This window comes from Clinocottus analis, unplaced genomic scaffold (assembly GCF_023055335.1).
Source record: "Clinocottus analis isolate CAN_PGR_092001 unplaced genomic scaffold, fCliAna1.0.p SCAF_1, whole genome shotgun sequence".
NCBI lineage: Eukaryota > Metazoa > Chordata > Actinopteri > Perciformes > Cottidae > Clinocottus > Clinocottus analis.
Genome location: NW_027175820.1, coordinates 11727549 through 11752850, shown reverse-complemented (window position 1 = coordinate 11752850; position 25302 = coordinate 11727549). Strand labels below are relative to the sequence as shown.

The window sequence follows — 25302 nt, the reverse complement described above, 5'->3', positions numbered from 1 at the left end:
TCACATTTTGTATATTTTGTCCTACTGATGTAGTTAATTGTTTTTGCTATTACAGGCAGCTGATTTACCTTTGAAAGCAGGCGGCGTAATCCCAAAAGCAAATTCTCTGAGCAACCTGGATCAAGAGAAGACCTTTAGGTAAGCCCCCCATGTTCTTGCAATTTTTAAAATGCATATTGGAATTAAATTGTGAAATTAGTCACTTTAATTTCTCATTATTGATCAACTTACTTAAATATCTTTATTTTGGCAATATTCCATTGCTAACTCCTCTTCCCTTGCCCTGATCTCACTGTCTCTGACTTGTTTTTGACCTGCTTAACTTTTTATCACACCAACCCAGAACCCCAGGGCCTCAGCAGCCTCCGTCCGAGGTAGCTGATGACATTGTACGCTCCAACCATAACAACCCTGATGAGGATGAGGACTACTACAGGAAACAGCTGTCTTACTTTGACAGGCTCCAGGTCGGTCCCAGCAAACCCCAGCCACAAGCACAAACCACCAACAACTACCCCAGGTGAGGCCTGCTCATGTATTGTTCTTCTGAAACACATTTTTCTTGTTAGTTGGAAGGAAAGTTGGAAAAGACGTATTCATCTAATCCACTTGAATTGATGGTTTTGGTCTTGTGATTAAGGATGGAGTCAGTGGAGAAACCCATTCCAGTGGAGAAAAAATATGAACCAATTCCCCAGATGACGCCTTCTCTGCCACCAGCCATACTGCCCAAACCTGCAGCTGAAGGTAAAAATGAACCATCATCAACGAAAGAAAAACAACAGAAGTGGGGATATTATCTAATACAAGATTGTAATCATGTGAAGATGCATCTGTACCACACACTGTACTTTCCACACACTCAGTGACAGATACTATAGAGCTCTTTGGCTGACCTCATGGCTCTTCCACAGCCAAACCTCCTGGCCGAGACGACACTGTCCAGACCAACTTCCTGCCTCACAAGAGTTTCCCTGAGAAGTCTCCAGTTAACGGCACTGGTGAACATCCTCCAAAAACCGCTACACCAGCAACCAGCTACAACCGCTACGCACCCAAGCCCTACACCACTTCAGCCAAGCCTTTTGCACGCATGTTCGACAGTCCTAAATTCAACCACAACCTTCTGCCCAATGAAAAGCCCGACACTGCTCCAAAGGTAAGCAGTTTTTTTAAGATTTCATACCGACCTCACTGCAAATGTAGTTTATTACAGGTGGTTACAGGAATTTCTTTACTTTGAGTTTACTTTTTCCAAAGTCTCACAACTGTAAAACTAAATTTCAAATTCATTTCATTTTACAAAGAGCAGATTGATCCTAAGGGTAATTAATAACCAACAACATAACCAATGCTGAAACCCATGAATGAGATTGGTTTTGCTCCCCTCGCTCTCTTTCCTGATCGGACAGTTACTTGATTTTAGACATCCTTGTTGATGTAAATTTACACTAAATCGGCTCAGTTCTCTCTTAGACGTTATTTATTCCATCTTTTAATTGTTGTTCATGGTTACATAATAAGTTAATCTCCAAGCTCTTAGACTCACTGTTGCTGTCTGTGTTTGAAACAGGGCCGGAGCTCCAGCCCAGTGAAGCCTCCGATAGCCCCGCAGCCCCAGAACACAGACCCCGACAGTGGCCTGGACACTTTCACACGCACTATGGACCACCGCTCCAAACACCAGCACAACAACATCAACGCTGTGCCCAAGGCCATTCCTGTGAGGTAACTAATCCAGTTTGACTACACATTTAAGGTTTAAGTATTCTGTTGAATATGAGAGTGCAAAAGTATCGATTTCTTCCCCTTCAGTCCGAGTGCCCTGGATGATGATGAGGATGAAGATGAGGGCCACACGGTGGTTGCGACAGCTCGAGGTATCTTCAACTCGAACGGTGGCGTCCTGAGCTCCATTGAGACAGGCGTCAGCATCATTATCCCACAGGGTGCCATCCCTGAAGGTGTGGAGCAGGAGATCTACTTCAAGGTCTGCAGAGACAACAGCATCCTGCCGCCACTCGACAAGGAGAAAGGTAACTCATCAAATATGAGAGTTGAAAAGGATCGAGGCTTCAGGCAGTTTTTGAAAAGTTTCATATATATATATATATATATATATATATATATATATATATATATATTAGGGCTGGGCAAGTTAACGCGTTAATATCGCGTTAACTTTTCAATCGATAAACGGCATTAATTATTTGATCATGCGTTAACTGCATTTTTGTTTTTGTTTTTTGGGGGGGGCTTTTACTTTGAAGGTGATTTATTTAGGTGCACGCTACAATCATTATATATATATATATATATATATATATATATATATATATATATATATATATATATATATATATACACACACATACATATACATATATATATACACACACATACATATATATATATATACATACATATATGGTTGTACTGACTAACAGTTTGATTGCACCAGCACTGTTTGTAGTTGAAACCTACTTGTATGCGTTAACTTTTAATCTTCTTGAATTCTGTGTTTGTATTTCCAGGAGAGACTCTGCTCAGCCCTCTGGTGATGTGTGGACCTCATGGCCTCAAGTTTTTGAAGCCTGTGGAGCTGCGCTTACCTCACTGTGCGTCTATGACCCCTGATGGTTGGTCTTTTGCTCTAAAATCCTCCGACTCCTCGTCGGGTATGCTGTGCTCTCTGTTCTTCGGGGTCGTTTGGGCTGGCTTTGTGACTATTTGAGGGTTGTGGGTCACTGTTTGATTATAATTATTTTAAGATCTTACCCCTACTTTTGGTTTTCTTCATCCAAAATCAAAGAGAAAATTGTGAACTGAAACTAAAAATCTGATATAATTGGCTTCTTTCAACGTGTATGAAAATCAATCTAGGGGGAAATATCTTCTTTTTTTTCACAATTTATTGCTTTGGTTGATTCATTGTCATAATTTATTCTAGTTAACTCACCAACTCAATCTCAAACTCACTATCACTGGTTCTTTATTTGGTGTTCAAATCAAAGTCCTGCCTCATTGTTTTTACATTCTGACATTGCAGTATTTTTCTCTTTTTTTCCCCCTCTTGAGTCATTTTAACAAGTTTCTCTGATTTCATTTAACATTCATTCATCAAACGCTTGGCTGTATAATATTTTAATTTCACCAGGTAGAAGAATAATGCATGCTGCTCTGCTCGGATAGACTTTTCTCACATAGCCACCCAAATCCTGACCTGAAGAACAGCTTTGGAGATTGGGACACTGTCATAACCAATAATGCCTGTCTTTATCCTGCAGAAGAAGAACAGAAAAGTTACACAGACATCTTGTTACTGTGTCAAAATATAGCTCTCCAACTTTAGCTTCTATTTAGCTAAGTGTAGTTCCTATTTAAGATAGTCTCAGGTAACAATAAATATATTTTTCCTAATAAATTGGTTGAAAATGAGTGAAATTGGATCCTGGAAAAACAGGGACGTGAAAGTAATCAATAAGATAAACAATGCACTGCCTTCAGCAACTGCTGGATATGATTCAGATAATTGTAACTCCAGTAAAAGGTTACTTGCTAGTTACACTTGATCATTTACTCGACCAGCTGATAAAAAACGTTTGTGTAACACCACAAAACAGAATACTGTTTCATATTTATGTTTAGCACTGTATTACTTCTGTATTTCAAACAGAAATGAGATAAATGGAGAATGTTGCACAAATCATCTTAATTTGTGTATTTAAGCAAACAATCGTTTGAGAAATAATATAAGCTCAATGAGAAGTTGAGCTCCTGCTTAGAAAGTTGTTTGTTTTTTTTAATGAAAAAAGGAACTAATTCCTCCTTTCCCTTTTCTTCTCTGTCCCTCTCACGTCTTCTCAAACAGTGGTAATTTTGTCAGTGGTCAGGATTAGCTGCTAATTAGCCTCATTTTAGGATAAGAGTTGGAGGGCAGAATGAGATGTGAGCTCACTCTGTTGTCCTGCTGAATTGTGGGAGGATTTTCGGGCTGAGTCCTAATCCTCTTATTGTAAAGCAAGGCCGCTCTCTGGCCTCCTCCTGTTCCTTCTCTGTTTTTTATCACTTTGCTTCTCCTTTCCCTCCTACACAACTCACTGCATCTGACCGACTCTTCTGTGTATAGTGTGTTGAACTGTAGATGACCGTGCGAACCTACAGACTGAAATCAAAACTACTGTGACACAAGTAAAGATATCTTGGTGTACAGCAGAATTAAATGAAATGGCAATATCGCATCCTCGAGGCAAAAAACTCACACCTATTCTTGTGTGGACGGGAAAGTCATGCACTCAAAATGCAAATTTTATTATTGTTATGCGATGTTCTCAAGATCAGCGTTTCAGCACTAAAAGTGTCCTTTTGAAAAAATAAATTGACACTATACTTCATTAGTGTCTCGGCTTCGCTCACTCTGTAACTGTGTGTGTGAAAGAGAACATGTTAATGAGTAGGGAAGAATGTAAACGCTGGCTCGCAGAGGGTTATTCTGGTCTACCATGAGCCAGCATCCAATATGTCTCAAGCAAATCCCCCACTAGCAGCCAGCACGAATAAGGAGGCTGTGGTCCAAGTTTAGTTGGTTTACGGTTGATCCCAAAAGGAAACCTAGCTGAGGTAGTTGGTTGTCAAATGAACCAGTATTGTGTTATAGTATTATTTAGCTGGGGATAAACCCTGTGATAAACAACCAGCCAAACAGGAAAGAAGCAGTTGGAGCCCAATAACATGAGCCAACTATTAAACCCAACACCCTGCCAAGGAGGCAGAGTGATGCAACATCTAACATCTTCAGAACTTAATATAAAATATGTGAGGTTTTTTTTTGTGGCTTTCCCCCGCTGCCTTTCATGTTGCATAACTGTACAGGAAATGGTGCGTGGGTCATATTCATCTCTGCCATGTCAGCCAGAATTGAGCACATGCTTGACAGTTAACAGATTGAGGAGGAGGCCGTATTCACAGTTAGTCTGTACTGTATCAGTGCAGCTCTGCCGAGCTGGCTGCGCTTACTTTGATTGATCGCTGGACCTTTCCTCTTGGCACAGACCTCACTGTTTATAATTGCAATTACACTCAGGCCCTCCAGTGACTGAGGCTGGGGACATTCAATAAAAATTATAAATGGCTTTCATAGGCCACAAAACCATGTCATACTAGATAAGATGACAGACAATAGATACAATCAAGCGCTGCAGTGAGTGCTGTTTTTAAAATGAGTGTGTAATAGATGGTTGTGGTGTAAAGAGGAGTTTGCAAGTATATAATGCTCATGAAATGCATTAAAGCTTGAAATTAGCAGACAAAAAGCAGCTGTTATCACTCACTATGCTGCCATCTGTCTGTCCGCAGGTGACCCAAAAAGCTGGCAGAACAAGTCTCTCCCTGGAGACCCCAACTACCTGGTGGGAGCCAACTGTGTTTCTGTGCTCATTGACCACTTTTAAGGACGGACCAGCAGGTGTGATGTTACTGAATGTGGAACCATGCGGTGTAAACTGAAGAGGATGGACACACATAAACACATATACAAACACACACACACACTGACAGATGCACTCCTCACACACACACACACACACACACACCATATGATGGAGTATGAAGAAGATCGAGTCAGTGCTGTTTACTGCACCGTCGGATGAAGGCGAGACACTGATGATTACAAGCTGTTCTTTAAACTCTTTCCCCATTTTGAAGTTTTGATGTGAGATGAAACCATGGATGCATGCACCATGCCACTGAGGATTGACACTATATATATGGCGATGTTTAATGTAATTATTACATGAATATAGATGAGGCTTTTGAGGCAGCATAAATGCGTCAAAAATCTGTGTTGGTATATTTATGCTATATATGCATACAGTATATATAGTAATATAGAGAAGATTTACTAAAATTGTACTCGTGAAGTCAATTACCAGTCAACATCTTGTTGTTTTTCAGTTCAGATGACTGAATACAATGAGGAAGTTTTAATGAAGGTTTGAGACAGAAGTGAGGTTAAATGTAACCAGTGACGGTGACAAGTATCGGTTGAAGAAGTTAGCAGAACATGAGCTGGACATGAACCCAAGCAGCACACTTTTTAGAGACGTTCTTCCTTCCTTTTCCTTCAGTGATATCTTGTAGCTAAATTTCTTCCAGAGACACGTCTCTCCTTCCAGCCTGAGGGAGATCTATGCATGTTCTTAACTCAGGTCCAGTAGCCGCCTCTGTTCCTTCCTAGCATCTGTTTCTAGCTCTCTCTCTCTCTCTCCTCTTCTCTCTGTGCACTCTCGCACTCACACACAAATAAGCAGTGATGCCTTATCTGCAGATTATTCACTTTTCATTAGGTAAAACAAAATAAGTTATGATAAATTATGGTATAATGTCATTTGTTTTGCCATTTTCTGCGAACCCTCTGTATAAATGAACTTGGGTTTAGCACACAATAACCATTTATAAAGGATAACAAAGGTATGCTCTTCTTTTATCTGCTATGCATTACTCAAGAAAGAAAAGAAAAAACAGGAAAGAAGTGGCTGTAAATAAAGCTAGCATATTGCCTTGTTTCTTTTGTTTGTAAATGAACTTTTTGTATGTCTTTCTTTTTTGTATAAAACTTAGAGAAAACATGTTTTAAAAAGTGGAAGACAGTGAACGTGGTTATCTTTGTATTCTGGATATAACCTCGAGCCTTGGAACTTGTAACCTAACAATACATCACATCTTTTCTACCGATATATTCACACAACGTTATGGTCACAAAAACAGCTGTTTTTAAGGCTCTTTGAGGATCAGGAAAGTGCTTGGGCTAAAATACATTTAAAAGATGTTCTTTGAGAAAGGGTGTGCTCTCAAAGTGTCCCCCTCACTGATTTGTGATACTGGATGCTGTATTGTGTGCCCTTAAATGTATTTTTGTACTAATAGACGATATATGATGTATGGCACACCAGTACCATTTTATTTTTAGATATAACACGGCTTTAATTGGATATTAGCTCTTCACTTGTGGCTGACTTTTTTTTCTCCTCTGCAACACAATTTTAAGTATACCACTGTATTAATAAATAAAAAACATTTTTAAAGTAAAGACTCAAGTAAAGGGAGGTTTGTTTCTTTTATCCTTTTCCTGCATTTTTTTCTCTGATCATCACAACATCTCTTTTTCTTTCTGTTATCATTCATATTAATAATCAAATTCCAGGTTTTGGCCGACCAACTGCTCTACATTTACATTTAGCTGAGGCTTTTATCCAAAGTGACTTACATTTTTGCTCTATACACCGCAGACACAGCGACGGGGAGCAAAGAGGGGTTAAGTGACTTGCTCAAGGACACAACGACGTGGACCAGCGGAGCCGGGGTTTAAACAACCGATCCTCTGACTGAAAGACAGGCACGCTAACCACTGAGCCTCACTAAACTAAAATATGTTCATTTTACTATCACACGACAAATAAAAACCAAAAATGTTCGTCTGGCGCTTCAGTCAATGGATATTGAAAAAAAAGTTGTCATTTGTTAAAAGTGGTTATTAAACTTTTTCCAGTAATGTACTTCAGCCAAGTGCCCCCTGACCTGTGCAAAATCATTTTTGGTTGAAAGAAAGATTTAATACCCACGCTGTGCCATCAGTGTCTAATTCAACAGAACATATACAATTATATTCATGAACTTACACTTAAATTCTTTTGAATATTTATTAAAAAGCTTTTAAAAGGATTTTGGAGCCTAATTTTTCTGATTTTTTTTTTTTTTTTAATGTCACCTCTGCCTTCACTACCCCTAGGGGTACAGTACTCCCATTTGAGAATATCCTTTGATAATGGATATTGAGGCGCCATGGCTCAGGTTGCACAGCTAGATGGGGCAGTTGAGCTCTGTGATGCTGCACAAAGCCAGACATGCAAAAGTCCAAAAGCTGCATTTCAATATATCACTTAGTATTTTAGTCAGTACAACCTAGACATTGTAACTACCCTATCATAGTCTTTTTGTTTCTGTTTTCATAGGATGCATTTAGAAAACTCCCCCGTATGGTCAAGGTGGTAGAAATCAATGGTTATGATAAAACATATGCACAATTAGTAGACTACCAATGTGTCTTAGTCTGGGAGTCGGGACTCTTAAGAGGAAAATGTGTTTTCTCTTTTCTCTTATTCCCTTTGTGAAATACTTTTACCTCCTTCACGTTTTTAAATTCCCTTTAAGTTCAACTGAGAAAAAAATGCTTCGATAAATTGCTCACCATACCAGTCCACAAGTAGACTTTATTCCTTTTCATGGATCACAGTGAAGGAATAAGCACTTGGATCTTTTACCTAAAGAGCAAGAATATACTTGCAAGTAAAACAAACCACTATGCAATCCAAATATTACTTCATTCAAAGCACATAGGTATTTCCATCAAAATATGTTTAAATTACCAAAAATAAAAGTTGGCCTGTTCATTAAGCAGAATGGCCTTGAATAAGATGTATATCACTGGGTTATAATAGCAATACATAATATTTAAGCATTGTTCATGTGACCTCTGGTTAAGGCCATCCTATACTTTTTTTTCATGTATGCCAGGTATCTTAATACCTAATCTATAATAATACACAATGCTTTATTACATTTTGACTTTTTACTCATACTCTGAAAGTACAAAGTATGGGTAGAACTATAAAGTGACATAAAATAGGATATACTCAAGCAAAGTGCAAGTACCTCAAAATTGTACTGAACAATGAAAAACTGTCCTGGGCTGCACTAACTTGTCAGGCCATTTTCTAATGAGTATTTCATGATGTGCATCCAGCCTGATCTCAAGGAGCTCTTTCGGCAAAAGCCTCTCCAGGTGGGTCTCGTGCACTACCTGTGCACGGTGAAGGACACGCGCTCCAGAGCCAGTGTTCAGTGGCGATGCAGTGGACGATGCCCTGATGCTGCGGCTGCAGCCAATGTGAATACACTCACTAGGTTTTTTTAAAAAAAAAGGAGAAAAAAAAGAAAAGTAAACCCACCTAAACTTAAAATTGATCGCATGAATAGACTGTAAAACTGACGCTACACAACGTGCAGTGTTTTGTATATTTAGTTTATTTATTTAAAAAAAAAAACACACACAAATAAGGACCCGTATTTCTTGGTAGGCTAGTACCATACGATGATGAACCACGTTTTCATCCACCACTAACATCACTAGCAGCGAGTAACACATCATGCGCAGGTTGTTTGATGTCGCCTGATAGTAGCGAGCCCACCACCCCTCCTCCACTCTCGTAGTAAAAGACACTGCGAGCAGCTTGCCGCCATGAACACGCGCAGAGTGGCACATCTCCAATACGCAGTGTGCGTCTCCTTTCCTGGCTGTTAAAGCTGCTGCTGCCCCACACACAGGAAACGCTTCTGCGGATTTTTAGACAACAAAAAAAAATACGACAGATTCTGTGTGATACCAACATTTTTTTTCACTGTTCAGAGAGCAAAGATTTTTCTAATCTTCAAGGAGGATACATTTTTTTGTGTGTGTGTGTGCACGCGTCTTAACCACGTTCCGTCTTTCGCTTTCGAGTAGTTGGAGACCTGCAGAGGAGAGCATGACAGCGTGACAATGGTGCAAGGCTGGCTGACAGCGGGACGATGCGGTTCTTGTTTTGTTTTCGCCTTTTCGCGTTTTGACTTTTAAGGAATGGGCTCTCTGCCGGAGCATCCGCCGAGAACTCCAGAGGTCTATTTCCTGCCCTGCGACTTGAACATCGTTACAGTTTCGGTGTGTGTGTTGCTCAACATCTGGTGCTCCGTCCAGCCTGCTCTCCTTTCTCACCTTTCCTCTCCCATCCGTCGCAGTCCATCTCTAATTGGAGCGACTCCGAGGCGTCTTAATTGATGGAGATTGTCCCTGCCGGACACTGACCTCAAGTTAGACGTTTCCCAGCGCACTGCGGGCGGACACACACCGACTCTGCTGTGTGTGGATGGTATTGTCCGCTATCCACTGCTGTGTTTGTCGTACCCTTCAGTGACAATGCCAGTGAACGCGATGCACCGCGGCGGCGGCGGCAGCAGCATCGGCGGCCCGGGGTCACTGAGCCCCGCGTCGCTGTCCCGCAGCCTGTCCCGGCTCAGGGAGTACCGGACCCGGACGAGGATCATGCTGGCTCTGGGGGTCTCTCAGATGGTCCTCGGGAGTCTCATCTTGGCCGTCAGCTTCGCAGCTCTGGCTCTCACCACGTCACCCAGAGTCCGGCACTCGTGTCCCTTCTGGGCAGGTTTCTCTGTGAGTACGACAATTACACAATACTGGATGTATTTCATGGCATGAATGAAGAATAATAAACATGGTGTGGTATCCTAATAGTATGGATATTATTGAACTTACCTTTTGTATTCATTTTCATGTCACCTGTCACTTCATTGAGGTCATGGTCTATGTTTTTATTAAATGCGATATGGTCACTGACTGAATACGTTTTTTTAGGAAACAAAGCTTAAATGATTGTTTTATATCAAACACGTGCAGTTCTTTAATCTCAGATAGAGAGCTGAACTAATTGGTGTGCCACTGCCATGACAAATTAGGTAGAATTTAGGTTTTTGAATGAATTTCGGAGCCAAGCTTAAGTAATTAGTTGGATGCAGAGCCTCTGGTAAGCAGTAATACCACACACACACACACACACACACACACACACACACACACACACACACACACACACACACACACACACACACACACACACACAAGAGATAATGCGGGAGAAATAATGTGAGGGAGGATATATTTTAAATATTGTACAGTGCTCCTTCCTCTTTGTACGGTGGGATGTGTTGTGTTTGAGATGTGTTTTTCTTCTTCATGTGAAATTTCCATGGTAGTTTCTGTAAATATTTATGAATGCACACATTCCTGATTTCCTGCCCAGAGCACGGCTTCGCCATTAATTATAGAAGCAGCAGGGCAGGGGTGAGGGGAGGTCTGTGGCACAAGGGCCATCTCTTTGTTGTGTGCGTGTGTGTGTGTGTGTGTGTGTGTGTGTGTGTGTGTGTGCGTGGGTATAGATGTGTGCGCTTATACTTCTAGCAATGATGGAAATATAGTGTCAATGGGGTAGATGTTCTTGAGGGAAAAGAGAGAGAGAGGACATGTGTTGGTGCCCATATGTGTGGGAGTGTATAGTTACAGGGGAATTGGTCAGTAACCACTGGGGTCAAAGGTCAATGCACATTCTTCATGCATGCCTCGGGCTGATTTGTGGTCTGTCAGCCTGTGGTGCTGCATCTTACCTTATGTTATATTGGTGCACCAAACCCTGGTGCCCATGAGCAATCAGGCGGTGAAAGTCTCTGCTTGTAGTTAAGTTGAGAGCTCTAACCTGCGGAAACACAGATAAATCAGTTTAAAATCTTAAAAAAAATACAATTGCTCATTACATGTGGTCTTTAATATTGATTAATGCTAAAACAAAAATACAGCAGCTCTTTGCTTTTAGGAGCTGATTTGATTAGAAAACTGAGAAAACAGAATTGTGGGCAAATGAGACAAATCCACAGCATCTCAATTAGGTGTTGTGGGATGCTTTTTGCAACTCCTCTTGGTAATTCAGTCTAATAAGATGAGGGAATTTGTACACAAAAGCCTGCCTTGTGTATAGCTTCATGACTCTGTAGAGCTAATCTAGTCCTAATTTTAGAAAAGGAAAGTATTCTTTCTCTCTGGCTCCATGTGAGTGAGTTCAGTGTGAAAGAAAGTGGTTGTCCTGAATATCTGTTACAAACACTTTTTGTGCAGTGTATCCATGTTCAAGTTGTTTATTTGAAGCTCTGATATCCTGCTGACAAGTGTCCCTGTCTAGAGGAGTAAGCCAGCTTCTCAACCATGTGACTCTTTTTGCCTGTAAATGTCGTTAAGCTTTGTACATTCAAGCCTTTATGTCCCTGCCATGTTGTTACACTGAGCTAATGAGGAAAGTGACAGCAAAAAATCCTCAGTTTATCTATGTGTGTGTGTGTGTTTGTGTGTGTGTGTGTGGGTTGGTGGGTGGGTGTGGCCACAGTGGGACTTCATTAAGGATCTCTGTGTGATGACTGGCATTGTGGGATTTCATCATGGTCACAGCAAGAGAAGGCGTAATCTTAACTTCCTACACAGAGCAATCACTGTGGAGCCCCCCCCCCCCACACACACACACACAAATATATCCCTCAGTGTAGTGCATATCAATGGATCTGTGTCCTTCATCCTAATTTTCCACACTCTGGAGAAAAACATGTTTTACAGCTTTGATGTTGAGTTGCATGTTTGAAAATATAATATCTCTCTCTCTCTCGCACACTCACACACTCACACACACACGCACACACACACACACGCACACACACACACACACACACACGTACACACACACTTTCCTGACCAATAGAGACTAGTCCTACAAATATATTGTTCTTTCTCGCACCCGTCCCATGGCTTGTAATCACCCCACGTCGCTTCTGTGACTCTTCAGCTCGGCGCACAGGCAGCCAGCTGCAGTCATTCCCAGTAGATGTCAATTTCTGATGACAAAAACATTATGCAGCACTCGAACGCCATACAGTTGCCTCCACTCCGCCTCCCTGCAGTACCTGCTGGTTTACCTGTTGGCTGTGAATCACGCCGTCCTGCCGGGTTTGGCTAATAATGAATGAGCCGTTGTGGCCGAGCGAGCCAAAGGGCCTCTGCAGCCGTCAGCAGCTGACATGCATAACAAATTGCTGTTCACCTTGCATCTCCATGAATTAAAGCTCCGAAGTGATGCGAGTGTCCACACATGCACCAGCACACAAGTGCTCTCTTCTCCTTTCTCATTTCCTGTCACAGAGAATAAAAGCATTGTCTACAAAATATGTGAATATGTAAATCCATCAGAAGGAGTTACTGCAGGCATCGTTTACACATTCACATTACATTTGGATGCTTCCTATCTCTTTCTGTACCAGCATGACATTTCCTCTCTCTCTTCTCTAGAAGACGATGCTTCTCGTTTCCCTCCTGGTTGTGTGGAAGAAGGTTGCATTTTTCTAAAAGTAAACACTCAAAGATCCCAAATCTACAGCCCCTGCCGTAACAAAGACGGCTTAAGACTGCATTCTCGGTATTTGGTTGTGAGGCAGATCTCTCTGCCACATTTCGAGGACAAATTCAGCACTAATCTGCTGGAGTGCGTGTTTGTGTTTGAGTAGAAGGCAAAAAAGTGTTTTGTCGGGGGTTGTTGTGTTGTGGGGACGTATCGGGAGGCTCTCTGCCTTTTATTGAAAGAAGACAAAGGTAAAGTTTTCAACAGCTTTTTGAGCTGTTTCTTGAGGCACAGCCATTAGTTTGTGAGGTCTCGGACTATGATGTTATAATATAATGTTTCAACAATTATGAAGTGAATCACTGTGACATTTTGTACACACACTAACGGTCCCCAGAGGATGAATCCAACTGACTTGTTTAAAGACGTTTAAAACATCTGCTGCTCCATTGTTCCCAGCCGGTGTTTATTTTTGGTGAATGAGAAAATACCTGCGAAACAAATCACATTCCAACTCTCCATGTAGTGCTATCATTAGCAGCATGCTGACACACTACATCCACGTGAACTTTACAGTAAACCTGGTAAACATTGTCATTGCGAGCATGTTAGCATGCTAACGTTAGCATTAGACTCCTCTTTCTATCGTTAGGCTTCACTCTAAATACAGAATTTTAGAGACTCTTGTTAAGAGTGTGTTTTGTGCTGTCTTGAGATAAAAAAGCGAGAAAAATATAGTTTCCCTCGTAGTAAATTGGATAAACCTTCAATGTGGATTCATAATCTAGTTGTTTTTGAGTGGTTTCAGTGAGGAATAGAAAGCAGCATTTAAAGGAAGACAAATAGGTGACATATTTTTTATTTTAGTTGTTTAGTTGCTGGGTTTTCCTTCTTCTGCAGCAGGGGAGTGTGACTCAACGTTAATTAACTGGCTTATTAGGCTTCGCTGGTATCCTGGCAACAGATCTTTAGACATTATACTCATACTTCAGTGTTGGTTGAGAATAAATAAAGTTCATTCAGCTGTTGTCAGTAAAAAGGAGACACTGTAGTTTTGTTGTCAGACTTGTGTTTCACTCAATCAGTCAATAACTGAGTCTCTGCCTCCAAAGTGAACAGCAATACTTTCACCACAGGGTCAGACCAGTGTGAAGCTCTTAAAGACTTTAATTGTATGATTTTACAAAAGATTGATATGAGTCATAGTTTCAGTTCCAATACCACTCTCAACAATGTAATGTAGCGCACAAATAGCGGATGAATATATATGAATAGTTGTTCATTTTGTGAATAATTGTGTTATTGAGCTTGGACTTCCATTGATTTCTATTTGGATAAAGTAATTCGTGTCACTGGAGGAGCTTTGCTTTCCATTCGCCTTGCTTTCTTCCTTTCCTTCTTTCCTCCAAACAAGAAATGCAATGTCGGGATGTGGTATTTAACTACTATTGCATGGCATCACAAGTTTGAAAGTATCTCATGAATTGACCGTCCAATTGGACACATTGTGATAAAAGCCTTATTCTATTATTCTGTGACTCAACATGAAGCTCCGCTGGGCTGCTTGTGGCTTCGATGCAGCCTTTTAATCCCAGCTGTCAATAGAGGCTGTGGCTCCTCAGCCGCTTCACTCATCCTGTCAGTTTAGATTAAATGGAAGGTGCAGTCAGCACACTGCGCTCAGACCAGACCACTCACGGCCGTACCGGCCTGTCTTGAATCATATTGATCAACTAATTAGATGGATTCCATCAATCATCCCACTGCTGTTTACAGACATTTTTACTTGGCGCTTTTCCTTTTTTTTTTAACATCTCTGCAGTGAACTCACTGGCTGTTAAAGGGGGTGTGATGATGTCATGTGGTTTTAGCGCTCGGCCCGTGCCGAGGTGTTGCCGAACAGTTGTAATTCACTTTCCTGCTGCATCTTTTCCATAATAAGTAAGTAGGCACTCAGCCTGCTGCTACTCATTACTCTGAGGACCCTCTGGTGCCTCCTGCCCCACTCCAGTGCTACCAGTAAGCACCATAATGGTAGAAAGAACAGTTTGTCCTTGCTCCCACTCCGGCACACACTCCCACACACACACACACACACACACACACACACACACACACGCAGGAGGGAGAGGCTATAATATTTCAAGTTGTCAACTTCACTTAATTCCCTGTCGCGCGGCTATAGCTGCAGACTCATTCAGACTTTCTGCCTCCTCTCGTTCTTCTGCGTGTGCTCTGATATTTTTGGGGTGTTTCATGATACGCGTTCAACACCAGGTACACAATGATCTGAGCTTCTTTGGTGTGTATCGTGGTAAAAGATGGAGGTCCCTTTGTGACATGCCACCCCCTCTTTTTCTTCCTCTCCTCGCTACAAATTACCTAATGAAGCAAAGAAGCATCCTCGCTAAAAACCTGGCAGTCCACCACGCCTGGTTGGCAAAGCAGTCATCGGTGAAATGCAAAGCAAAAAAGATGAATGTTGAGGTTGTGTTTCTTTGTGGAAGATCTGCAGTGACACTGCGGGGGTCCTGACGCAGCGGGCTCTGGGGGAAACTTACAGGGTCATGGAAAAGCATTGCAGCATTGTGTTGTTGCAGAGCATTTTCTTCTTAGATACTTTGTGTGATCAATGTAGTTCTGCTGTTTGTCTTGTGATATTTGAAACAGAGGAAAAAAATAGGCTTCAACCCACATTCTTTATTGGTTGATTTTTTTTGTTTAACAGTTAATCTTTTCAGAAGGTGACATCATCATACATCTTGTTTTGTCTCAACAATCATCCAAAATCAATCAGCAAAATGTTCAATCTACTAGAATGGTCAGACTAAAACCATGGAGCCTTCTCACAGGCCGACCATCAAAAGACTAATCCTGAATTGTTTCAGCTCAGCTCCGATGATTGTTCCCACAACAACGGACAGAGTTGTCTCAAAGTTGTACTTCTCATCAGTACTCTGTTTTTTTTGACTGTATGGCCCGGACTTCAAGTTGTCATTAAATCAAGAACATTGTGGTTCGTAAAGTCCTCCTCCAGTCATGTAGGTGTTTTTTGTTTATTGTTTCTTCTCGTGGATGTTTAAGCTTCACTGTGCAGAGTGACGCGTGTCTTTGACACCAAAAGGCTGCTTTCATGCTCGTCTGCTGGAGAGCGGCTTTCTGTGTGCTCTCCTTTAATGAGTTTAAAACATGAACGTACGAGCATGATCGCGTGACAACTCAGCTAGTTTTGAAGCTAAACATTCACTCAATCAGTCAATAACTGAGTCTCTGCCTCCAAAGTGAACAGCAATACTTATATAGTACTTGCACCATTGTGATGTAGAAACATGAATCCTTCACTGCACACATACTGAGAATGGACTTTTCAGTGAAGAAGAAGACAACTCGTGTTCACTTTCTCACATTGCTAGAATTGTGTTTTAGATCACATTCAGTTTTTTCCATGAAGCAAATGGAGATATTTTTTGTGTGGAAAAAACTCTTGAACACACATACTTTAATGTGTCCAAAAACATGTCTAGAAGGGATCTTTAAAAAAAACCCACAATGACTCTCTGCATTCTCGCTATTTGCATTCACAGACACCTTCTCACACACGCACATTATGCATCACTTTTGATCCTTGAAGAGTGAAGCTGGTTGGTGTGTGTAGAGTTTGAGTTTTTCAGACTTGAACTCACCCTGAAAATGCATGCAGAGAGAGAGGGAGAGAGAGAGAGAGAGAGAGAGAGAGAGAGAGAGAGAGAGAGAGAGAGAGAGAGAGAGAGAGAAGTCATGTATGGGGTGGAATATGTATGTGTTGAATGCTTGGTATAATTCTTTGTGCATAGTCACAGATCTCTCATAAATCCTCCTTTTCGTTCCTCTGCCGGCTCTTGTTTGTGGTGTATCTGTGTGTTGGTCTGACCCGCAGCCCGGGATATGTCTGACAGAATGCTTGATGCTGCACTTCTTTACAAACAGCCCCGACCCGGCCGCCAGCGGGTCTGCCTGCAGACTGTTGAATAGAAAAGGCCAACAGGGTTGAACTGAGCTCACTGTGAGGCGGCAGACCAGAGCAGAGACAACACAGCAATGAGGGAAGCAGAAGACGGCCAGAGACAAACGTCTGCCATGAGGTCTAGTTATTTGAAGACGAGGGTCTTGTATTGAGGAGAACACTCACACAGCTGCTGTGACACCTGGGATCACAGTTATTATGTCTCTATGTGTTCAGGAAAGAGAAGCTTTGTGACGCAGACATGCCTTTCATTTGGACTGAATGGAGAGTTTTAGCTTCCAGCGAAGTGACAGACATCCACTTCCTCCTCCTTTATGATATGATATAGTTAGATTCAGAGCTTTACACTGGCGTGCAGCGACAGGCCATCACCAGAGTGACGGTCTGATACCAGCGCTCACAGACAGACAAACGGACCTTTGTTGATGTGTTTGACTTCTATCCGCTACCTGCTATTGAGCCGTGACTTCTTCCTGATGTAACAAAGCTGACTGTCGTCCCTCTTTGCTGCTTTCTACAGCCGATCAATGGCAAAGTCTGCTGACTAGAGCCTCCTTTTGTTCTATGATTAGCAGCTGTGTCGTGTTGGATGGTGCTTTTATGTGTGCACACATGTGGGAGGGCGGGTCAGAGGTGTGTGTGCTTGTGTGTATTTAACTGTACGTATTAAGCTGGAGTAGACCTAAAGGTTGGATGTGTACTCGACCGCTGAGCAACAAGGTGGTTGTGTGTAGTGAGACAGAGACACACCTTTGTAACAGAGAGAGAGCGAGCTCAAATCGTGGCCACAGCGTCTGAGGTGGGAACCGGACATGCCTCTATGTGGTGCCAGTGCCACGATTTAAGCTTGCTCCTATACTGGCCAGGGAGGAAGAAAAAAGAGTTTAACAAGTGTGTAAATGTTTTTTAATGTTCTTCATCTTGCTCTAGGTTTTCATCCCACTTCCTCAGAATGTAGCCGACCTCTGAGCTGAACGCTGTTTTAAGAGGTTAATCAGGCGTGAGAACGATAAATCAAGAGCCTAAAGAATAACCTGAGGGGGCTTACATAAACACTGTTTACAATAATGTGTTGGTTTGAGCACAAACAAGTGATTCGGATATTAAGATCCTGAGTGAAAGGAACATCCAAAAAGATTAAAGTCACATTGTCATTTGTGAACATGCTCAACAATATGTGGCTGTGGATGGGGATGATGTTTTCATTATTTCATATTGTTATTTTCCTCTTAATTATTGAATATTTCTGTTTTTAACAAAGATGCATCTCCATGAAACTACAAACTGTGCTCAGGATTAAAAAAAGTTGAATATTAATGATGATGATGACAATGATAATGTTTTATGGGAGCTGTAGTTTTTTAAATTCTAACAAATTAATCTTTTTTCAACTTTGTCAATTCAGGTAACATGTTTAAACTGAAATAGCTTGAATAGATACTCATTTAACTTATAATATGGATAGTAAAGCCAAGCAAAAAAGTACTGATATGTCAGATTATTCGCATCTCTCTCTCAGCTGAGCAAAATCTTTGGTGGGTGTTTTTGTCCCATGCTGCGTGCAGGCTTCGCATTGATTTATTCTTTGTTGCACTTTGTTGCATTTAGTCTCATCAATACAACAACTGTTTCCTTTCAGGCAAGCCTACAATGTGTTTTTGCAATATTACGACTTTCCTATTTAAATATCTGGTGTTTCCACTTCAGTTTATATTAATGCATGAATTGAAAAGGCTTAGTTGCACTTTGAGAGCAGGCTTTCACCCCCTTACCTCGATTATAATGATGACGTAATGAGACATTTAATTGAATTAGCTGAAAGCTGGTGGAACGGACGGAGGCTGCGTAAAGACTTTGTCTCTTTATATCATTCAAAGTACAGTGACAATACCACATTATGAGAAAATTACGCCAATTTTCCGGTGAAAGCGGGTAACGAGGATGAAATGAAGGGTTTGGATAAATGAGCCCTGAGGATAAACACAACAGGTCAGAAGTCAAACCTTTACAGCAGTTAATGGCCAACAACAGGTCACGAGATCAGTAAAAGATAGATACAGATTACACACAAACAATCCTTCAGCGTCGAGCAGTGATCAGTCATCTGTAATGTAGTCGCTGCTGTCTCCTGGTGGAGTGCAAAAGCATAATCTTAAAGTCATTTTTCATTGATAATAGCCTGATTGATGCATCTCCTTGTGGTATGCTGCTCCGCCCGTTGTTTTATCGATACAGATGGGACTGGAGACAGGGCTAAATAGTTAATCCCTGGACAATTCCCAAGGACTTTGTATGCATAGGCATGTCCTTCTATGTGTGTATATAAGCGTGAGAGACAAGCAAACAACGGAAAAGGAGAGAACAGAGTACAGGACAGATTGATCTGACAGTCTAACACATCTGCCTTTTAGAGGAGCCTCAGTGGGAGTTTTAGAAGTGCAACACGCCTCCAGAAGAGACAGGAGGGGATCTTATTCTCTCTCCACAGCTGAGGCTCCTCTGCAGTCTGTCTGCGCACACCTCGCTTGTAATTTTTCTTTATAATCACAACATAATCAACGGGGATTGCGTTACTGTTTTTTTCAAATTGAGAAATATGTCAATATCAATCCCCTTGTTAGGTGCTTTATTAGCCTTGTTGCATCTTCCGCTCTCTGCTATCTTCACTGTGGTGCATTGAAATTACATATTGCGTAGAAGAAACAGCTTTTCCTCACTGTTTCTTGCTGAAGGAAACATGAGAAAACGCTCATTCATTTTCAAACTGTCCTGGGGCCGGAGTGGATTAAGGGAGTTTCAGTGTTTTCTTTATTTATTCACAAGTGGATTTTATGAAATTTGCTTCGTAAAAGAAAAGGAAGAGATAATGCATGCAATAAGTGAGTGGCGTGGAAAGTGAGGGACATTGCTGCTGATTTTGATCCCGTGCTCCAGGGGGTGATGGGGAAGCTGTGGTGTTTGCTCAACACGAAGAAGCCAGCCGCCCCCGGGCCATCAGCTCCTCCCTCCGGGTGATATTTCAGCTCCTTCTTCCTCCTCCCCAGCTCAGTGTTTCTTTTGGCATCCCTTCAGCTTGGTTAGCATGTGTCACTCCCTCCCCACTCTCCCATTATCTGTACTCTTTTTGATCCGACCCATTTTGGTCCTTGGAGGTTGCATTTCTGTGGGATCCATATTTCAGCTGTGACTTGAGTGGAGTCAACATCTCTGGAATTGCACTTTCAGGTTTCAGGAGTTTGCACACGTCTGTTTTAGAAACATGGAATGTGTTTATTTGTTTGTTTAGTCCCCCTTGAGGTTTTTTTTTTTTTTACAAATTCCTATTTCTCCCTTTTCTAGCTGCTGTGTTTCATCTTTATATTTGGTCAAACACAAAAAGCCACATCAGCAAACCATTTGTACTTTATTACGTCCTTATTTAGCGCAGGCCCCAGCGCTGCAGTGCAAAACCTAAAAATATGCTGTACACAAGCGTTTTTTTGCAGTGATCAATACTCAACAAGTGTGCTGAGTAAAGGAGGAACAGGGAGCCCGCTGCATGAAAACTAAGTCGGCGTGTTTTTGGAAATGAAAAGCTCAGCTGATCGACGTTCAGCTACTGTTGTGACAGTCAAGTGTTTTTCCTCCATTGTGATGATTCACTATTTTCCTCTTTGTCACATTGTAAACTGAGTATTTTTAGGTTTAAACTGGAAAACCGGAACTCGTACAAATGTAATATTTTTTTCGAATCAATAACACATTTTCTACATTAAACAATTCATCAAGAACATAATCAGCCGATTGATGATAATTTAAAAGTAAATGTTTCAAAATGACCACATAATATCCCAGAGTCCGATAATATATCTTAAAACGTCTGATAATTATGTGAGAAACGTTATTTTACAGGTGACATCAACACATTTTATATTATATGTCTTCTGTATTTTAACCTTAACTGAGGAAATCGAAGCAATTTCCTCGTTCGATGTCGACTAATTAGAAACTCTTCATGGTTGGTTACTATGGCAGCCAGAGACGGCTTGTTACCAGTCGGCATCTGTTGAGAGAGATGAGGGAGTGATGGGGGAGGGAGAGTCTCTCTCTCTCTCTCTCTCTCTCTCTCTGTCTCCCTCTCTCTCTCTCTCTCTAACGAGCTCTAAGGGGAAGAAGAAACAAGTGTACGAAAGGGAACGAGCAGCATGAGGATAAGAGCGTCTTCATCGGTGGGATGACTGACGGGCTGAGAGAGCAAGAACAAGAACTATGAAAGCACTGGAACAAAAAAGGCTTCAGAAGACTGACTTCCATTAGCAAAACGAGGAGGGAGAGGGAAATGTTTTGGTTGAAGTCGATTACAGCTGTGGTTCTGTCGAGTAATGAGTCTGGCCGTGTCTCATGCTTATGTGTCCCTCTCATTAGCTGCTGGAGAGGATCAAAATAGTGTTTTGACAACTCTAGTTTAAACGTGTGTGTGCGTGTGCGTGTGCGTGTGCGTGTGCGTGTGCGTGTGCAACAGCTCCACTCTTTCTTTCTGCGAGCAGTGAGACCGGCCCGGAAAAAGAGTGTGAGGCCATGTCTGTATTCAGCACCATCTTTGGCTTTGTGGCTCCCTGTTTTATGACTCACTGTTCCTCTCAGGCTCGTATCTGTTTCTTTCTGCTCGTGTTCATCCTGAACAGCTCATGCACCGTCGTCGTTAGGGAGGGACTTGTTGGTTGCCCCCAGCAACATGTTCAGATGTTTTGTAGAAGTGAGATACTGCATAAAAAACAGGTTCCTCTATGCATTTCATTGACATTGGATGATTCTGTGGCCTGAGGTTTCATTTAATTTGTTTTTTTGTTTCATACCTATTTGATGAATGAGGACGACGATCCTTCTCAATGTGCGATGACACGCTGAAAACACAACAGGAGGAAAATGAAGGAAACATCTTCATCAATTTAACAACCAATGTGGAGCCTTTTTTTTTCCTAAATACTGCCAAGTGAGAAAACACAACCAAATATCACACAGAAAACAAAGGAAATGGATTCCTACCAACGTGATAGATATTTGTGAATCATTTCTGTGGGATTTGTCACTTGTCTGCATTTGAATATTGTTGGGTTTTTATGTCCATCTGGTTAAAATCTCTTTTCCATTTGTTTGTGTTTTGTCCATTTGTATGATTTTTCTATTCCCTTTCAATTAAAATGGATCTCATTCATATATGAAGAATCTTCAAATAAGTCAACCAGATGGTATTGTGACATGTGACGCTCAATGAGCAAACATGTCAGTCAAGTTTCTGCCTAAAACTCTGGCTGCATGGACAAAGTTTTACTTGCGTTCTTTCATTCGTGCAAAATACATGCTGCACATATTATAGGAAAAGTGATACGAATGATGGTTTTGCATAATCGTCCAAGATCAATGTTGTTCGAGTCGAGGTTCCAACACATAAAAGGAGACCTCACATCGCGTCGCCTCTGTATTGTGGGGATGATGCAGCCTGCGTTGAACAGCTGGAGTTATAAAACAACAGATAACCTGTGGGCTTCAAACATGGCAGGGCAGCACGTCTTTGAAACATGGCGTGTGATGATTTGCTCCAAATGTCACACTGTCAGAAAGCTGCACAGCTGAACTGTTGGTTTTAAGAGCATGTTGCTCCTGCAGTAGCCTGTACAGAAGAATTACAGCAAATTACCTTATAAACAATCATATGATTAGGCGTCAATGATTAAATTAGCATGTTTTCATGGTTTTGTTATTCATGTGCATTGTCATCTTTGCTCCTGAGTTTGGAAGGACGATTCATGGCTGCACTGCAGTCCTTGTTGCTGCAAACTCCCACCACTCATGTCTTTGGGAGGGAAGAGACAGGAGCAGAGAATGTAGGCTAACCAACCAGAACAAGTTGCTCGTGCTGCAGCACGAGCTTCACCAGTGAACAAAAGTAATTGTGTTTGATGAGGCTGGAAGCACCACTGCCAGGGCCTGAACCCGGGTCTCTGCAGGGTTGCACCGCCCAGGCCCCTGAACCACCCAGCCTCCGTTAGACTGGAACCCCGTATTTACTCAGGCTGGTTTCAATGTGAACCTTTCAGGTGGATGAAAATGTGCAAACTGTATGTTGTGAATCTAAATTTGAGTAAGACATACTTCCCGGTACAACATGAGGAATGTGGTTTCTAAGTTTTTATCCAAACATCCATAATGTAGAATCTAGAATAACGTCGTGTTTACACAGGATGGGAACGACAGGTAATCCTCCCATTACTGCAGGTGTTTAAACATTATTCCAAAATGGTTCCCAGTAGGCAGTATTTACCTTTAACAAAATGTGCAGTGTATTCACAAAGTGTCCAAGTCTTCGAATGGTTGGGAAAACCCTTTATTCTGGCATTATATTGGCTAAAATGTAAATTACTTTCTCATGGAAATCAAAGAAACATGTAAACGCAACAAGCAATCGTGAGGTCAGCAGAAGTTTGGACCACGTCCATATGTAGTATGATTAGTGTTAAGAGGTCATATCCATACATCGTACGTCGATGATCTAAAAATGATCGTCGCCATGTCCTTTGTCACACCATTTAGAAACCCCTCATTATTTTTGCTGTTACGTTTGTGTAGCAGTTTCACAAGAGACACTCGATACAAACTGCATCGCTCCTTTTGACTAAGATGAATGGATTGTAATTGTGTTAATATTGGATTTTATTTAGCTGTAACTGCCAGTGACGGTGGCTTGGCTGACACTTTATTTCAGATATGGTTGCTTATAATTACGGTCTGAACAATATGACATCAATGAGGCATTAGGAGTTTGACTTTGTATAGTCCACGTCCCACTACTTCTTTGGCAAAACACAGATGGGATGAGCTAAAGCATGTTTAATTAGGCCACTGTCTGCATAGCCCTGCAGTGCTTCCTCCAATAGGACAAATTACTCAACATTATTTGCAGCAAGACCAATTCTGGATCTCTGCTGTGGAGCAGCACCCAGAGCGCCGTTCAGGCCCAGCAGATAAATACCAAGGATCTTTGCTCATTGTCACTGCATTATGTGTTTTATACATGTTTGACTTTATGTGACTTATAGGATTTTGTGTTGACAGTTGGGTAATGTTTGTGCCAGTCATATCAATTCCTCCTCTTACCTCTTACTGTAGCTACAACAATAAGACTGTTAAACAGCGTGGTTTAGTAGTAGAGGTAAAGAAAAGATGGAAAGTGACAGTGATGGACAGGCTGAGCTAACCCTTGAGCTTTCATTCAAACCATATATATATATATATATATATATATATATATATATATATATATATATATATATATATATATATATATATATATATATATAAATATATATATATATATATATATATATATGTATATATATATATATATATATATATATATATATATATATATATATATATTCTGCTTAGACAAAGCTAACATCTGGAAAAACAAGTAATTTCATTTGATATTTACCAGGAGAGTGTAAGACGTGTTGACAGGACGCCCATTATTAGCAGCCTCACCTCGCAGTGTGTCTGACTTTCACACTTCCTGCTGTGTCACTTTCCAAGGTCAGCTGGCGTTTGCATCCACACCGTTTTTGTATTCCCAGTAGCTCTGTTTCTCTCGGGTAACATTTAGAAATGTTCTCTCCACTGAACAACAAGGCTGTCTTTTCTTTCTCCTCAGCCTCAGTCTGAGGATTGCAAATGAAGAGCAGCAGATCTGCAACACTCCCGCTCAATGTATCGATTCTCTTCATGGGGCATTGACTTGTGCTTCATCCAAGTCTGTGCTGGGGTTTTAGAATAACTACCCCTCCTGTGTTTTTATTGAGTTTAGCACTTAAGAGGCACTCCCACAGGATTTAAGTTGGTGTTGTTTGTGTGTGAGAGTGAGATATCAAGGTGAAGAATATTTAAGTTGTGCATACTCAAAATGAGTCTGGGGTTTATTTTGATTAACACTCGGCAGGAAAGTCTGTATTTGTGGCAAACGAAGACCAAGGAAAGATTGCTCTAACATTTTCTGAGAAGCCTGATTCCACTCTCTCAGAGTGGAATCAGGCTTCTCATCTAACTCTCTGCCAGAAAGTGAATCAGCATCCTTCCCAAAATGGCAAACTATTCCTTTAAGGCGTAAACTGTATACATTTAAATTGCTTGTCTTATCTGAATTTCACAGATTGTTCGAGATTTTTCAGTCGACGGGCGGCTGCACTGACATCAGACAAGGTCACACCCACTACTGTGCTGGAGGTGTTG

At 41.3% G+C, this 25302-nt stretch overlaps 2 protein-coding genes across 16 annotated transcripts in view; both read left to right on the top strand.

Annotated features, from left to right (window-relative positions):
- The window catches only part of tjp1a (tight junction protein 1a), a 91811-nt gene extending 84722 nt beyond the window's left edge, over positions 1-7089 (top strand). For 11 of the 15 annotated variants that reach the window (XM_068579469.1, XM_068577015.1, XM_068576192.1 and 8 more), the window contains 8 exons: positions 56-138; positions 344-520; positions 641-747; positions 915-1159; positions 1574-1728; positions 1816-2036; positions 2535-2678; positions 5356-7089. In XM_068579469.1, coding sequence (XP_068435570.1) covers positions 56-138; positions 344-520; positions 641-747; positions 915-1159; positions 1574-1728; positions 1816-2036; positions 2535-2678; positions 5356-5450 — 1227 coding nt within the window. In that variant the 3' untranslated portion in view covers positions 5451-7089. The remainder of the gene's footprint in view (positions 1-55; positions 139-343; positions 521-640; positions 748-914; positions 1160-1573; positions 1729-1815; positions 2037-2534; positions 2679-5355) is intronic. The other 4 variants (XM_068585948.1, XM_068585151.1, XM_068580304.1 and 1 more) reach the window with 2 other exon arrangements.
- A 2240-nt stretch (positions 7090-9329) lies between these two features.
- The window catches only part of fam189a1 (family with sequence similarity 189 member A1), a 79255-nt gene continuing 63282 nt past the window's right edge, over positions 9330-25302 (top strand). The window contains exon 1 of the mRNA XM_068573286.1: positions 9330-10261. Within this exon, the coding sequence (XP_068429387.1) occupies positions 10010-10261 (252 nt within the window). The 5' untranslated portion in view covers positions 9330-10009. The remainder of the gene's footprint in view (positions 10262-25302) is intronic.